Source organism: Esox lucius, chromosome 21, assembly GCF_011004845.1.
Source record: "Esox lucius isolate fEsoLuc1 chromosome 21, fEsoLuc1.pri, whole genome shotgun sequence".
Classification (NCBI taxonomy): domain Eukaryota; kingdom Metazoa; phylum Chordata; class Actinopteri; order Esociformes; family Esocidae; genus Esox; species Esox lucius.
Genome location: NC_047589.1, coordinates 15,395,450 through 15,411,676, shown reverse-complemented (window position 1 = coordinate 15,411,676; position 16,227 = coordinate 15,395,450). Strand labels below are relative to the sequence as shown.

The 16,227-nt window shown below is 41.6% G+C and overlaps 1 protein-coding gene across 1 annotated transcript; it reads left to right on the top strand.

The window, feature by feature from the left end:
• Positions 1 to 11,540: 11,540 nt before the first annotated feature.
• Positions 11,541 to 14,291, top strand: fzd8a (frizzled class receptor 8a). Its single transcript, XM_010885635.2, has one exon. It carries the CDS (start codon positions 11,978 to 11,980, stop codon positions 13,730 to 13,732), a length of 1,755 nt encoding a protein of 584 aa, XP_010883937.1. The 5' UTR covers positions 11,541 to 11,977; the 3' UTR covers positions 13,733 to 14,291.
• The last annotated feature ends 1,936 nt before the right edge of the window (positions 14,292 to 16,227 follow it).

Below are 16,227 nucleotides of genomic sequence, written 5' to 3'. Positions count from 1 at the left end.
GCTGACAGATAAAGGCCACTGTGACTTTAAATAGTCCATATGTAGTATTTATACAGCCAGATAACATCTTCAACTATAAGTTAAATCTTTATTGTGTCTTACCTTATCTAGCTGATGCAATCAATCTCAGTAAAACAAATTGAAAATCTAAGAAGCTTAGCTCTGTCATCCATTAACCTAATATTAGCAACACAATGTGCCAGGCACCAAAAACAGAAACACTTAGTAATGTCATTGGTCCAATTATCATTGAGCTGAAATCACAGTGTGCTAATGGGAAAGTGTCATGGAGAAAGTAGATTTTATCATTATATATGTTGATCAAGAGCTGTAAAACAATAAGGGCTAACCTTTCCAAATTTTGTAATCCTATTTCTGCTGATTCTACAAATGAAATATGGTAAATATTAGATATTTAAAAATACTGTGGGCTCTCAAACGTATTAACCCCTATGGAATTTTCCACTTGTCATTGTGTTATAACATGGAATAAAAAAATATTTTATTAAGAGTTTTTGCCACGGATCAACACAAAGTCCATAAGTCCATACTTTGCTGCATCCATACCCTCTATATTTATAAGCTTTCCAGGCCCTGTTGCAGATAAGCATCCCCATAGCATGATGCTGCCACCACCATGTTTCTCAGGATGGTATCACGCTAGCACCAAACATGGCACTTCAATGAAAAGCTCTATTTTGGTGTCATAAGATCATATAATCTTTTTCCACTTGGTCCAGTCTCTCACGTCTTCTGGCAAACTGTGGCTGAGATTTGAGTTGTTTACTTATTGCTTCTCAGATTAAGGCCAATTTTGGAAGCATCCAGGCTGTTGTTGCAGTATACACAATGTCAGCCAGGGAAACTTTTAATTCCTTTATCTTACAATTACACATAGTAATGTTGGCTTATTTACATCAATTTAAACAGACTTGGCAAAAACACAAAAGTTGTTGGCAAACCCTTTTTGATTACCCTAGTATAATAAATGTACAGTCATTCTACATTTAAAAGGGATCAGTTTGAATCTGTCAAATGGGATTCAAACTAGTAGCAAACCTACAAGGCTTATTTAACTGTGAGCATTTAGAAGTACTGTAATGCCAGTAGAGTACAGTACAGTAGTGCCTTTTATTAGCACATGTATAATAATGTTATAGGTCTGAACCCTGAGCGTTGTCTACTAGAGTTGAAAGTTGGGTTTTAAGCCTTGACCAGATGAGTAAAACATTACATTTTTGAAAATCTATAGTCAAAAAGGATCAACATTGCTTAAGCAGAGGAAGGGCTTGGGAAACAAAGAAATATTCAGTTGCAGGTCAGTGGCACAGCCCTGGTCAAATCATGATATCAGTTATTATCAGGTCAGAGCTCTAATATGTTGCCTTAGTTTCCGACAATGAATCCTGAATCCTTTTTTCAGAGTTCCAAGTCTCAAATGCATTGGTCATAGGGCTGATATTTGTTTGTTCTCTGTCACCTTGAATGCATCATCAACTCCATAAGGTTGTTCACCTACCAGTTACAGTAATTAATCTCAGCTGTGTCTTTTATCAAAGGGCTGAACTGTAAATGTAACTGGATGGAAGAAGTTCAAATGTAGCATTGTACCATGGTCCAAGGTTATGGCACCTTTAACATTTAAGAATGGCATCACGCTCATTAACAACACAAACACTCCCTCTCCTTGGGAAAATACACCAGAAAACACACATTGACACAAACACAAACTTTCGGCGTCACTGCCTGTGTTCTGCTCACATTGAGAAGTTGGACACCCTTAATTAAGTCTGTGAAGGACCTAAGTGAAGAAGTTAGATTGTGCCACCAAAATGGATTCTGACACCCAATAGTCATGTGGGCTTCATGTCAAATGGCACCCTATTCCATTTTTAGTGCACTACTTTTGACCGAGGCCCAGCCGGAGACACATTTTAAAGGAGCATTTCACCCTGGCGAGGTGTAAACTACTCAGATCCTAAAAGATCAGTGCTTGGAGTACATTTGTCTACAGGTACTCCACTAGGCAAAAGGAGAAACAGTATGAAATTGTTTGTCAAATGGAAATTATCAGTGAAAAAAGTAATTCCTGCTGATAAATCTGTGTTAAAGTAATTGTTAGATAAACATGTCCATAAAAACCAGAACGTGCTGTAGCTTCAAATGGGTGCGTTGGGTGCTGGCACCAGGCAAACAAAACACGAAAGAACACTATCATTTTGTAATCAGTATGGGGCACATGGGCATGATGTTTAACAGTGTTTTAACAATAACTATTGTTTTAAAATGTCTAGTTTGGTCTTTTAAATACTATTACTAGTGTATTATCTGTTCTCTGTTTTGGAGGCGGTATCTAAGTTCACAATAAATGCTGTCTTATGAACATATGAATAGAGATAAAGTTGAATCTACCGCTAACTTCAAACTCACTTCTAGTTCTAGATTGCTGAGACTGTGTATTTCTACCACACCAATGTGTCATCGCTAACATTAGTAATTAATATATTAAGTTAGAGAGCTGTGGTGAAAATTCCCCTTCATATTGCAATTGTCACATTGTCTAATCTTTAGTAAAGTGTTATTTCTCCAGAGAGAATAAACTGGTCTGTTGTGCATGAACTTTTAGCTGAGTTATTATCTATCCCTGTGTCCCTGGCCTTAGTTTACCCTCCCAAATTCTAGAAAACTTGGGAGGGTAAACTCCCAAGAAGACACACTTTATTGACAAATTCCAATAGAGAGAACTCCCCTACGTGATGTTAATCCCACGCTTGATGTGCACTTTCTGTGCCTTAAATGTGTAACTGTCTACAGTAAATGTATAACATTGTATGTAGGAAAGTAAAAGACGGGTGACATTTTTGTGGTGGAGGTTGAATATGGATACAGCCAAATGGCGTTTTGGCAGGAGAACCCTGAGGGAGGTCAAGGTTTATCTATGTTTACTTCTGCTGTTCAAAGCTTGAAAACAACTACGTGAAGCTATCAACATGCACATACCCACACACGCACAGACAATATTAAAGTCTTTACAGTGCATCATCATCATCAATAGCCATCAATGGCACATTCTGAGAAAATAAAGAACACACCGGTCTAGCTCTTCAACACAAAAAGGCCTGGATGTCCACGGAAGACAACAGTGGTGGATGATCTTAGGATCCTTTCAATGGTAAATTAAATGTGAAGAACACGCTCCATAGGGTAGGCATATCATTATCCAAGTCTACCATAAAGAGAAGACTTCATGAGAGAGTTCACCACAAGGTGCACACCATTCATAAGCCTCAAGAATAGAAAGGCCAGATTTGCCCAAAAACTTCTAAAAAAGCCAGCCCAGTTCTGCAACAGCATTCATTGGAAAGCTGAAACTAAGATCAACCTGTTTCAGAATGATGGGAAGAAGTATAAATATGGCTTGGAACGACCCGAAGAATACCACATCATCTGTAAAACACGGTGGAGGCAGTGTGATGGCATGGGCATGAATTACTTCCAATGTCACTGGGTCACTAGTGTTTATTGATGATGTGACAGAATACAGAAGCAGCCGGATTAATACTGCTCAGATTCAGCCAAATTCAGTGTTGATTGGACGGTGCTTCACTTTACAGATGGACAATGACCCAAAACATTCTGTGAAAACAACCCAGGGGTTTTCTAAGGCAAAGAAGTGGAATATTCTGAAATGGCCAAGTCAGTCACCTGATTTCAACTTGATCGGGCATGCATAGATTAGATTCAACTTTATTGTCATTGAAGTACAAGTACAGTACAACAAAATGCATTGAGCATCTAACCATTAGTGCAAATAATATAGGGCAGAAAAAGTACAAGTATTTACAAGTATTAAGTATATGTACAGTTGTGTGTGTGTGTGTGTGTGTGTGTGTGTGTAAGTTTGTATACCCTGGCAGAAATTGTGAAATTTTGGCATTGATTTTGAAATTATGACTGATCTTATATTTAAGGATAGTGATCATATGAAGCCATTTATTATCACATAGTTGTTTGGCTCCTTTTTAAATCATAATGATAACAGAATTAACCCAAATGGCCCTGAATGTTTGGTCTTGTTACAGACACACAAGGTGACACACAGAGGTGAAAATGGCAATTAAAGGTGTATTTTCCACACCTGTGGCTTTTTAAATTGCAATTAGTGTCTGTGTATAAATAGTCAATGAGTTTGTTAGCTCTTACATGGATGCTCTGACCAGGGTAGATACTGAGCCATGGGTAGCAGAAAAGAACTGCGTAACATGGTAATGGAACTTTATATATAAGTCTTGCATATGCCAGTCAGTACTGTTCAATCACTTATTAAGAAGTGGAACATTCAGGGATCTCTTTATACCAAGCCAAGGTCAGGTAGACCAAGAAAGATTTCCGCCAAAATTGCCAGAAGAATTGTTTGGGATTCAAAGAAAAACCCACAGGTAACCTCAAGCTGCTCTGGAAAAAGATGATGTGGTTGTTTCAAGGAGCACAATATTATGATACTTGAACAAAAATGAGCTACATGGTCAAGTTGCCAGAAAGAAGCCTTTACTGTGCCAATGCCACAAAAATGCCTGGTTACAATATGCCCAACAAGACCTTGACACGCCTCTGTGAGCTCTAAAGGCACGGGGAATCTTGTGAACATTGATGGCAAGATGCAGCATGTTATCAGAAAAAACAGACAGACAATTTGCATTCTTCTGCATGAAAGCTGCACATGGGATGCTTTTGGACTGTACATCACAAAAATGAACCTAAGCACAAGGCCAGGTTGAACCTCCAGTGGTTACAGCAGAAAAAGGTGACGGTTCTGGAATGGCCATCACAGTCTCCTGACCTTAATATCATCGAGCCACTCTGGGGAGATCTCAAACGTGCGGTTCATGCAAGACGACCAAAGACTCTGCATGACCTGGAGGCATTTTGCCAAGACGAATGGGTGGCTATACCACCTGCAAGAATTCAGGGCCTCATAAACAACTATTACAAAAGACTGCACGCTATCATTTTAATGTATATTTTTTCTTTGTTGCCATGTTTTTGTTTTATGATTGTGCCATTCATTCTTTTGCCTGCTCATTCGTGTTTTACAAGTACATACAGTATATTATCAATTCTCCAAGGGAATGCAAACTTTTGAGCACAACTGTATATTACAAATGGCATTCTAGATGTGCAATCGAGGCAAATTGAAGGAGTAAGGTAGCATGTGCAACCAAGATGCAGTGATAGCAGCATTGAGGTCCCTGAGGTAGACATGTGTATGTTACAACTGTAAAAATGCAAGTACGATGGCAATTCTAAATGTGCAAAGATGCTAATTGAATGTGAAAGGTGCATGTGCCACTGAAATAAAGGGATAACTGCATTGAGGTTCCCGAGCTAGACACTTACCTGTAACAACTGAAAACTTCCATTATCATACTTTGCAAGGCAGTGTCAGAGTAGTACAAAGGGAGTAGTGCAACAAGGTCCCGGAGAGGCAAGGGGGTGTGGTTAGTAGGGGGTCACAGAGTTCATAGAGATCTCTAGTTCAGCAGGGTTACAGTAGATGGATAGAAACTGTTCCTGAGCCTGCTGGTCCGGGAACGAAGAGACCTGTACCACCTGCCTGATGGAGGGCAAACAGTTCTTGAGCATAGATGTGAAGGGTCCCTGATGATCCCACGCACCCTGCAGACACTGCTTGCACTGGAGGCCTACAATGGCAGGAAGCTGGACACCAGTGATGTGCTGGGCGGTTTTCACCACCCGTTCCAGGGCCTTCCGGTCGGCTACTGAGCAACCAATAAACCACACTGTGGCGCAGTTAGTCAGAATGCTCTCGATTATGCAGCGGGAAAAGTTCAGACAAAACTTAAGGCAGAAAGACCCACAAACAAACAAACAACTGAATATTGCTGCAGTAAAGGCCTGGCAAAGCATCACAAAGGAAGAAACCCAGCATTTGGTGACTTCAAGCAGTCGTTGCCTGAAAAGGATTCTCGACAAAGTATTAAAAATTAACGTTTTATTGTATTAAAAATGTACATTGATTTTTGTTCAACCCCTTGAATTAAAGTTGAAAGTGTGCATTTCAATTGCATTATCTTGCATTTCAATTCCATTCTGGTGGCGTACAGAGCCCAAATTATGAAAATTCTGTCCAAATATTTCCGGACCTAACTGTACATCATATTTGGACCGTCCATGCTCCATAATAAAATGGTAAACATATCCAAGCAATGTACAGACTTGTGGTATTAACAAGTCCATGATTAATTATTCAGTATGTTATCAACATCCCTGCCACGCTGAGTAGATGGATAAACCCCTTAAAAATGTGGGGCAGGTACCCATCCAAAGGTATATTACGTGTGTGTGTTTGTGCATGTTTGTATGAGAAACAGAGTGCAATATTTCAGGTCATACATGACCCTGTGACCATTTTCACTGTCTTCCTTTCTGTCTTCCTCTATATCTCTCTACCTCTCTCCTCTCTCTCTTTGCCTCTCTGTGTCTCTCTCTCAGAGTATTGCTCCCCCTGTCCCAAAACCAGCCATCTACCCATGAGTCTTTTCTTTACTACAGATGTTCTGCAGGAAAACTTCAAACACCGATCTCTGCTCGTCTGCAATTCCCCCCACTTCAATCTGTCAGGCACATGAACTGAATGTGAAGGCTAAATTGATAAATAAGCCCATGTTTACCCATACCGGTTTTCTATATTAATAAACATGTCTTAATCCTTGTGCTAATTAGCATTATAGGTGCCTTGGGTGGTTCACTTGCGGTGTCTGTCTGCCAGTGGTCTGTGTGGCGTGTGTGTGGCGTGTGTCTGGCGTGTGTGTGTACGAGGGGTTTGACGGCAGGAAGAGGGCAGCTCAGTCTGCTGAGAGCTGCAGCGTCTACAAGGTCGTTTGTGCTGTACATCTGCTCCCTCTCTCTCTCTCGCCCATTAGCTTGTTGAATTTTAGTTTCTCTCTTTCTGCCTCGACGTTGTCTCTCTCTCTAGTCTTCTTCCGTCTGGCGGTCATTCTTGCCCTCGCCATCTGTTCAGCTGTCGACACAGTGATAGAGAGAAAGAAAGACAGAGCGGTATACAGTAGCTCAGTCCATTAGCAAACAGTTGGGAGAGGAAACGGTGGGAGACAGGACATGATGGGATCCTCACATTTTTAAAAGTGTAGAGAGTGGGAGAGAGAAAGAGAGCATGGAATTTAGCACCTGTCAATCAACTGAGTCACACAGGTGAGTCAGCAGTGACCTTTGAACCTTTGAGAGACACTCAGCTAAAAAGCCTGTTAGAGATGTTGTATATCTACGGAGCACCCTGCAGGGACACCTGGGTCAGGACAACACCATGACCTCTGTCTCCCAGGTGACTGTATGATGTAGTGTAAAGAGAGACATACTTATAAGATATTCTATGTAATTACAACGTTCAACAGCCCACTCCTGACTCAACGACCTGGATGAACCACATCACACAGCCAGCAAGGTAACCCTGGTAACCTGGACAGCCAGACGAGGTTAGGGGTTGGTCATATATATATATAGATGCAGGATGTCTAATGATTACCGATGGTGTACATACATTTGGTATTAAAGAATTAAATAATGGGATGCCATTCTCTAGCTTTGTATTCCCTCCACGTGTTCTTTAACAGACATCTGCTTCTTTTTCCACCTGCTACACACTTTATGTTTCGGGTAAATCAAACGTCTTTGCTCAAATTACAGCCCAGGTAAAAAAAGGAATTGACTGTGCGGGCATGTTTCCTGGAGGGAGGGGGCTGGTTGGGTTTAATTATTTTCTGGACCAATAGAACCAGATGCATTCTGTTTTACAAGAGGGGCTTATGCACAAAAGCATCCAAATCCTTATAATTTTTTTCTACAAATTGGTCTTTTGACCAATCACATCAGATATATTTCTGAGTTGATCTGATTGGTCAAAAGACCAATTAGTGGGGGAAAAAACTATTAGAATTGGTCTGCCTGTCTGAAGGCAGTCAAACAGCAGCTCCTGCCACCCAGACACAGATGGCTGAATACATGTGGAAACGCCATATTCGCATAAATGGCGCACAGAACATCTCTTCTGTTAGGAATAATTGGTTTACTTTCCTGACGTTTTTTACAGTACGTGGTTGTAAATAATGAACTCTGTTGACAGTGTTTAATGGCCTGTGGTGTGAATGAATACAGTGGCTGCTGACAGAGGATTTCCTGGCCAGTCCCTTCCCAGCAGTAGTCTGATTGGAGGGGTTGGCTCTGTTTGTTAAGGTAATAGACTGAAGGTGAGGTAATTCACAGGGTACACACGCCAACACCTAAGGGTTCAGTGGGGGGAGGGGGAACCCAGCACAGCTCTGTACACTAGCTACCAGCCCCCAAGCCCTCAGCCTCAACACTAATCCCAACCCTAACCCCGTTCCCAAACCTAACACCAGCTCTATCACAAGCCCCCAGCTTTTTCCTTGACTCCCTTCCCACTCACCCCATGACCCACCTGAAACTGATTAGCAGGCCAACCCCTGAGCAAACAGACCCATTTGGGGAGTCTCCTAGCGTGGCTGAGACTTGGGGACAGTGAGGCCTCGAGCCACCTCCTCCATCTCTATAGAAAGGAGAAGCTGTGCAAACACGGCTAATTAAGACTCAACAAGCACTGCTGGTTTAGTGCTAGTGTGCTACATGCCTTGTTTGGGTTCTTAGAATTGTGTTTTCTAGATTGGGCAGAATTCTTTCTGAATGAGTGCTTAAATCTTTAGGATATTTGAATAGAGACACCCATTTATTGGTTGAAAGAATTAAATATTTTTGGGGGTGACACCAAATCTCCTGTGAACAGTCTCCATGACCTAGACATGAATGTGTTCCTGTGTTTAGGGAGGTACCCTATATCTCAAGGGTTACGTTCCCCTGGAACTATTGTAAAAACCATGATTACCTTCTATGCCAACATACCTAGTTGCCATTACGTCAGTCAAGAAGGTTATATATTTAGAAAAAGAAATCGATGTGTATGGTAATAATCCAAGAGTTTTGTAGGATATCGCCTATCCAAATAAGGCAATTCATGTAGACCCTCCCCCCTCAACATCCCCACTCAAGCCAAATCAGTTGTTTTTAAAAGAATAATACAAGACGAAAACCTGTATGGAGAGTGCCACGTGTGGCCATTCAAAATGTAGATTGATATATAACGTTCTTGGCCGACGTAATGGCAACTAGATATGTTGGCATAGAACGTAATTGCGGTTTTTACAATAGTACCCAAGGAACGTAATTCTTGAGATATACGGTAGGTTTAGGGTGACACTAAACGCAATCTAAGGTTAATTTCCACATGTGGACACAGAGTTACATTGGGTCACAATGGGTCTCCACCTCAGTTACAAATCTGAACTGACTGAGCTGAATTTCCGAATGGCCAATCATTCATTACCTGTGAGTGAAACGGTCGAAGCACAGGGAGCAATGCTCACTCTTTCACCTGGATATCACACTGGCCATCATTCTCTCATGGCTAGACGACCACATGCTCCTCCCTCCTTGCCTGCCACCCTCCTAATTAGGTGTTTATTTTATCTCAATAGTGGTTATTTGGGTGCTTGTAAAAGAATAATATATATGTCTCCTAAAAACACACACACCCATCTCGTTGATGTCCTGACTGACCCTAAAGGTAAACATTCAGTTAGTTCTTATCAAATATAGGGCATGAAATCAAATTACACTGTACAACTTACAAGTCTCACCACTCAAGCAGGCACACTCGTGAATTAAAGTGTGTTATTTTATTAGATTAGTGTTTCTGCCAAAACTGAAAGCTCCCTCACATGACAAAGGCCTGGCTCAAACCCAACCTTAACTCCACCAGTTTTCTCCTTAAATTCATTATTCTTAGACATGATAGTGGAAGGCTGAAATGTTTTGTTTCTAAAACAATTCACTTGGCATCACTGCCTAACATAAGCAGTGATCCGAACCACAAACTTTATACTGATCGCTACTTAAAATCAACGGTAAAAAGCATGTCCAATGTCAGTTAACCTGGCTTTAATATACCATAGTATATCAAAACATGTAGAGCTGTATGTAGGCTACTCAAACATGTTGTCAGTGCTTGTGTGTATGGGTATCAAAATGTATTGCAGATCCCGTTGGACAAGTGCTATGCTCTGCCAGCTCTCTAAACACAAATGAATGCATAAGGAAAGCACGTGTCACTCAGGAACCTAACCACAACACCCGAGAAGATCTCCAAAGTGAATTGAAAATAATTAAGTTCTGAACAGATGCAGTAATCTTATTTCTACCCTTTCAATATTGGAATGCTTGAGCTGTGCGTAACCTAACTCCGGATTTAGTCGGCAGATATGTATTAGGTCCCAAATGGAAGCCTATTTCCGGTAGTGTACTATTTTTGACCGAGGCATTGTTAAACGTAGTGCACTATCAGTAGTAATAGGGCGCCATTTGGAACGGAGCTATAGGCCAGAGGTTAGGGTCCAGTTGGTGTACAGAGACAGACCCTATCTCCCTGTTAATCAAAATGCGTTAAGCGGTAATATACACTCTCTAACAGTATGTGATGCTAATAGTAATCTGCTCGCTATGTGCTAGTTTCATAAACTTTCATAAACTGTCAGCATTCAATCATTCTGCATTAAAAGCAGTCATGAAGCATATAAGCTGTGTAACACAACATTGATTTATTCATTGTTTCTTATTTCGGCAGACTGTAAAATGCTTCATTTATGTTCTGTAAACACAGCCATTTATAGCATATCAGCGTATAATTATCATTAAAACAAAGTATGGTCGTTTCTACTGCAGCAGACGAAGGAAGTTATCCAATGTTTATATGAGCAAACTGCACTATCACTAATAGATAAGTAGACTGGATTTTAATAGAAGCAGGGGGTAGGTTGTACTCTGCCAGTGTTTTACAAACTGTGGTGCTTAGTTTACGCAATTACCGCCCTGCGTGAACCCCATGCAAGCGCTAAACGAAACATCAGCACCTCAATTAAAAAATAAATACCCCTTTCTCACAGACAGACAACCCCCTGGGCAGCCCTATCATGCACAAATTAACCTTCCATAGAACGAGCTCCTATTCCATTAACGGTGATTGCGGTGTTTTTAAGATTTCTAACACGGTCTCTTTTTTTTGGTTTTTCTGGATGTATCTTTCAGACTAAAAAATTACAAATGTAGGCATAGCCTATAAAATCACGTAAAAAGTGATTTGTATAATCCAGTGTAGCTATTGTGGGTTATTATCCTGCTGGAATTCTGGAGTTTTTATTATAAGTCTAAATCTGGTTGGCTTTTAAAGTTATAAAATGGCATTTATAGTTGTTAAACAAAAACGTAGACAACTGAAAAACAAACCAAAGCTATTAAACAAAACATTATTGACGTATCCAAAGTCCCGCCCCTGTTGCTTTTTGATTAGTCGATGGAGCATAGGGGAAGGACTTGACAGTCTCCAGTATAAATTCTGAACGCGGCGTCCGTGGCACCACGATTTGTATGGGAATTAGGACGCACAGTGCCCACAACGAATGTAGCCACCGTGTTTCGGGAGACAGCAGCCACGATTTTGAGACGTCTTCATTCATTTTTTTAAACGGAGCATGAGAACATACTGAGGGTCACGACGCTGTTTGAGGATACAGAACAACCATAGCACCCATTTACTAGGGAATCAAGCCGGGTGTTCTGAATCTATCGCCTCTTCTCAGTCCTCAGCCATCTTGACTGCCCCAGCTCGCCTGAAGGCTACTTCCCCCCCGCTCCTCCTCCAAAGGAAGTATACAGTTTGCAAATTGCTTGCAACTACGTGCCAAAAGAGTGAGCGAGATGGGTTCACTGTACGCGATCTAATTGGACTGAACTGGCTCTGGCAAGAGAAAGAAACAAGCAGAGGACTATAGTACCGCTGTTGTATCAACAGAGAACAGGTACACCATAAAGGATGGAGTACTACCTGTTGGGGATATACCTGCTTCTTGCACTTGCTATTTTACCAAGATCCAGTTGCACCACGGCTAAGGAGATCACCTGCCAGGAGATAGCCGTGCCTCTGTGCAAGGGGATCGGCTACAATTACACTTACATGCCCAACCAGTTCAACCACGACACCCAGGACGAGGCGGGCTTGGAGGTACACCAGTTCTGGCCTCTGGTTGAAATCCAATGTTCGCCGGACCTCAAGTTCTTTCTCTGCAGCATGTACACTCCTATATGCCTAGATGACTATAAGAAACCACTACCGCCGTGCAGGAGTGTCTGCGAGAGAGCGAAGGCAGGCTGCGCGCCTCTTATGAGACAGTATGGTTTTCCCTGGCCAGACAGAATGAAGTGTGACTTGCTACCAGTTCAAGGCAATCCGGACATGTTATGTATGGACTACAATAGGACGGACTCCACCACAGTTTCACCAATCCTTTCTAAACCCACCAATTATCCGGGTAAGGCGTTTAACCCTAATAAAAACAACAATGGACATAACCGACCAAGTGTACCGGGTAAATTTAAACCCCCGGTATCTCCCTGTGAGCCGCAGTGCAAATGCCTTTCCCCCATGGTCCCAGTAAACACTGACCGGCATCCTCTCTACAACCGGGTAAAGACCGGCCAGCTCCTGAACTGCGCCATGCCGTGCCATAACCCCTATTTTACGCAAGACGAGAGAACGTTTACTGCGTTCTGGATAGGACTGTGGTCGGTGTTATGTTTCGTATCTACATTCGCAACTGTTGCCACTTTTCTAATTGACATGGAGAGGTTCAAGTACCCAGAGAGACCAATAATTTTCCTCTCCGCTTGTTACATGTTTGTTTCCATCGGGTATATTGTTCGGCTAATCGCTGGACATGACAAGGTTGCCTGCAACCGGGAGTATGACGTGGAACACATACACTACGAGACCACCGGCCCCGCACTATGTACTGTTGTTTTTCTATTGATTTATTTTTTTGGCATGGCCAGTTCTATCTGGTGGGTAATTCTCTCCATGACATGGTTCCTGGCTGCAGGGATGAAATGGGGAAACGAGGCCATAGCTGGTTATTCCCAGTATTTCCACCTGGCTGCTTGGCTTATCCCCAGTATGAAATCTATTGCGGTTTTGGCCCTCAGCTCTGTGGACGGCGACTCAGTGGCTGGGATATGCTACGTTGGCAATCAAAACTTGGACAATCTGAGAGGGTTTGTGTTGACCCCCCTGGTCATCTATTTATTTATCGGCACTATGTTCCTCCTGGCCGGATTTGTGTCCTTGTTCAGGATACGCAGCGTCATCAAACAGGGTGGCACCAAAACGGACAAGTTGGAGAAGTTGATGATAAGGATAGGGATATTTACAGTGTTGTACACCGTCCCGGCCACGATTATAGTGGCGTGTTACTTCTACGAGCAGCACAACAGACAGAGTTGGGAGATAACGCACAACTGCTCCTGTCTATTGGAGCATGAACTGTACAAGCCGGACTACGCTGTCTTCATGTTGAAGTACTTTATGTGCCTTCTGGTAGGCATCACGTCCGGTGTGTGGATATGGTCGGGGAAGACCCTGGACTCATGGAGGACATTCTGCACACGCTGCTGTTGGGGTAGCAAAGGCACGAGTGGCTCAATGTATAGTGACGTGAGCACAGGACTAACCTGGAGATCGGGTACTGCCAGCTCTGTATCTTGTCCTAAACAAATGCCCCTGTCACAGGTTTGAAATGTAACCCATGGACTCCTAATTGTTCTTGAGAATTTCTATCTCTATTTTTATCCAAATTAGCGTTTTAACGCTAAGTGTTCAAGGCCTTTGTGGAGGGAAATGATGGAGAACTGGTTAAAACAATGAACTTGGCATTAACACGAGTTAATTCCTTCCCATTCATATGTATAGAATCTACTGCAGACGCTTCTGTGCTAATGAGTATTAGGTGTTGTTCTTTCTTTTCAAGCAAACATATTTCGTTCCTAACCCAAAATCTCGAAGAACTGTGGTTTGATAACTTTTGCATAGTGTCAGTCAGATATAATTATAATATAAATCACAACAATCTCAAAAATTGTTTAAATTAAGCCTTACTAGTGCCCAAATATGATAGGCTACGGGTCGATTTTTTTAATTGCAAAAAATGTATTTATATAATGGTTATGTATAAACTTGTAAATTCTGTATAAAAGATGATGTATAAGCTATTGTAAATGTGTATAAAGTGTAGATGTCTCTTTGTGAAAAAGCAAATATGACTTTTATTTTGACAATAAAAAATATTTTTGATTTATGTAAAAACATCTGCGTTGCTTTCTAAGGCTTTTTGAATCTGCCATACATAACTCGCTACTGGTACTCCGTACTTTGTGGTTACTTGCGGTCAGTCGTCATGTAAGACCACTGCAATAGAGGCTTTTGTGAATCTGAGCAGCAAAGGGAACCGTTTTAACCATCGGACTCGTAATTAGAGGCAGGGGTTGAGTTGGAGCATCCCCTCTATAATGGTTCAACCTCTTCACATGCTTGCCTAGGCCCGCTTCTTAATTTACTAAAAGAGGGCCAAGTTGAATAGAGTTTAAATGTAGGGAACGGGTTCTTTTCATCTGTCGGGGACTTTGATCTTTCTTTTTAATGGCAGAGAATAAAGGTGGCATGTAGTTAGAAGTGTCCGTCAGATGCGCTAAGGGTCCCCTAATGTCCAATTTGCGCAACCGTTCTGCTTTGATGGACGTTGTTATTGAATTAAAGGAAGGTTGGGGCGCCTCTCGATTTTTTTTTACAGCAGAACCTGTCTGTAGCCAAACTTTTGTAATTTTATAAAGTTTTTATCGAAACATCTCTTGTCACACTATAGGCTACTGTGAGACCTCATGGCTTTGACAGGAATTGTATTGAATGAATGCGCCCCAAATGTGTTTGGTTCACATCATGTAATTTATTGGGACACACAGGTCGAGACCAGTTTATTTTTAGGTGAACATGTAACTTTGTGTCAAAGCAAACTAATGCATTGGCATAAGATGATGCAATGTAACCCACTGAATGTTTCATTTTGAAAGCGACTATCAACTGTTCGCTCTCTGATATTTCAGTATTTTTTTCATGCTATTTAAATGTTTTTAGGCCAGTTCAGTGTTCCTTGCAATAAACAGAACGCTAGTCCTACCTCTCTTGTACTGGGTAGATAGGCTACTTAATTTGATTGAGTTAAGGCTGGATTGAATATAGTCGACAAACCAACGCGTTGATTATTAATATTAGCCTAATTGTGTGTACTTTTCATAGATATTATTGTAATCCGTATTTTTATCTTTATCTGAGTATTTTTTTAAAGTATTATCTTCTGTCCATATCAACTGTGCGATGTACATTTAGCCTAACGCGTGAGATAAACATCCACAAGCAGTAGCGTATAATCTGGATGTCGTTGATCAGACATGATTTTATACTCCCCCCTAGTGGTTAAAACAACACTGTGCATGTAGCACTTCTGTGTATCAAGGTGGTTCGGGGCTGGCCCTGGCTGGGTTGATTGCCACGCGATGTAATTATTAGAGAGGTGTCTGTTTCTTAACCGAGTCGTGACCCAAATCCGAGGACTTTATCTAATAAAGTAAAACCTGATCCCTGGGGCTCCTTTGGAGTGTCATTACAATTGACATCAGTAGGCCCACGTATGGTTTTGGTTGCTAAAAGACAATGTAACACCACTGTGGCTGCGCATGTCCTCTAAGCATCTGTAAGAGATTTACCTTTTTGGAATGATCAACCTCAATATCAAATGCGATCACAACGAGGTCGGGAACATCTGAAGATATAAATCCTTCAGCGGTGTTCAGTGGTGCGGGAAACAACCTCTCATTGCAATGCAGCGATTGACTTGTCTGATTTTCTAATCAGCGGCTGCTATGAAGCGAAGAGCTTGTTGCCTTTCCACTCTCCGTGCAGTGTTAAGAGATGCATTCTGACATGGCTATTTCATCAAATATTAATCACAAAGTTTGATGAGGGTGATAGCCAGGTCATGCTTATTAACACCATTGATCGTTCACACACAACCGTTTCATCTTTGAATGCGAGACCATGCCGTGCAGAAGGCCCATACACCGGTACAGGCCAGGACACAGCAACTGCGATTCCGACCTCAAATCATTGGCTGGTTAGAAATCAAAATTGATCTCTTGCCAATACTCTCCCCAAATGTCACCAACCCCAATCAAGAAGTA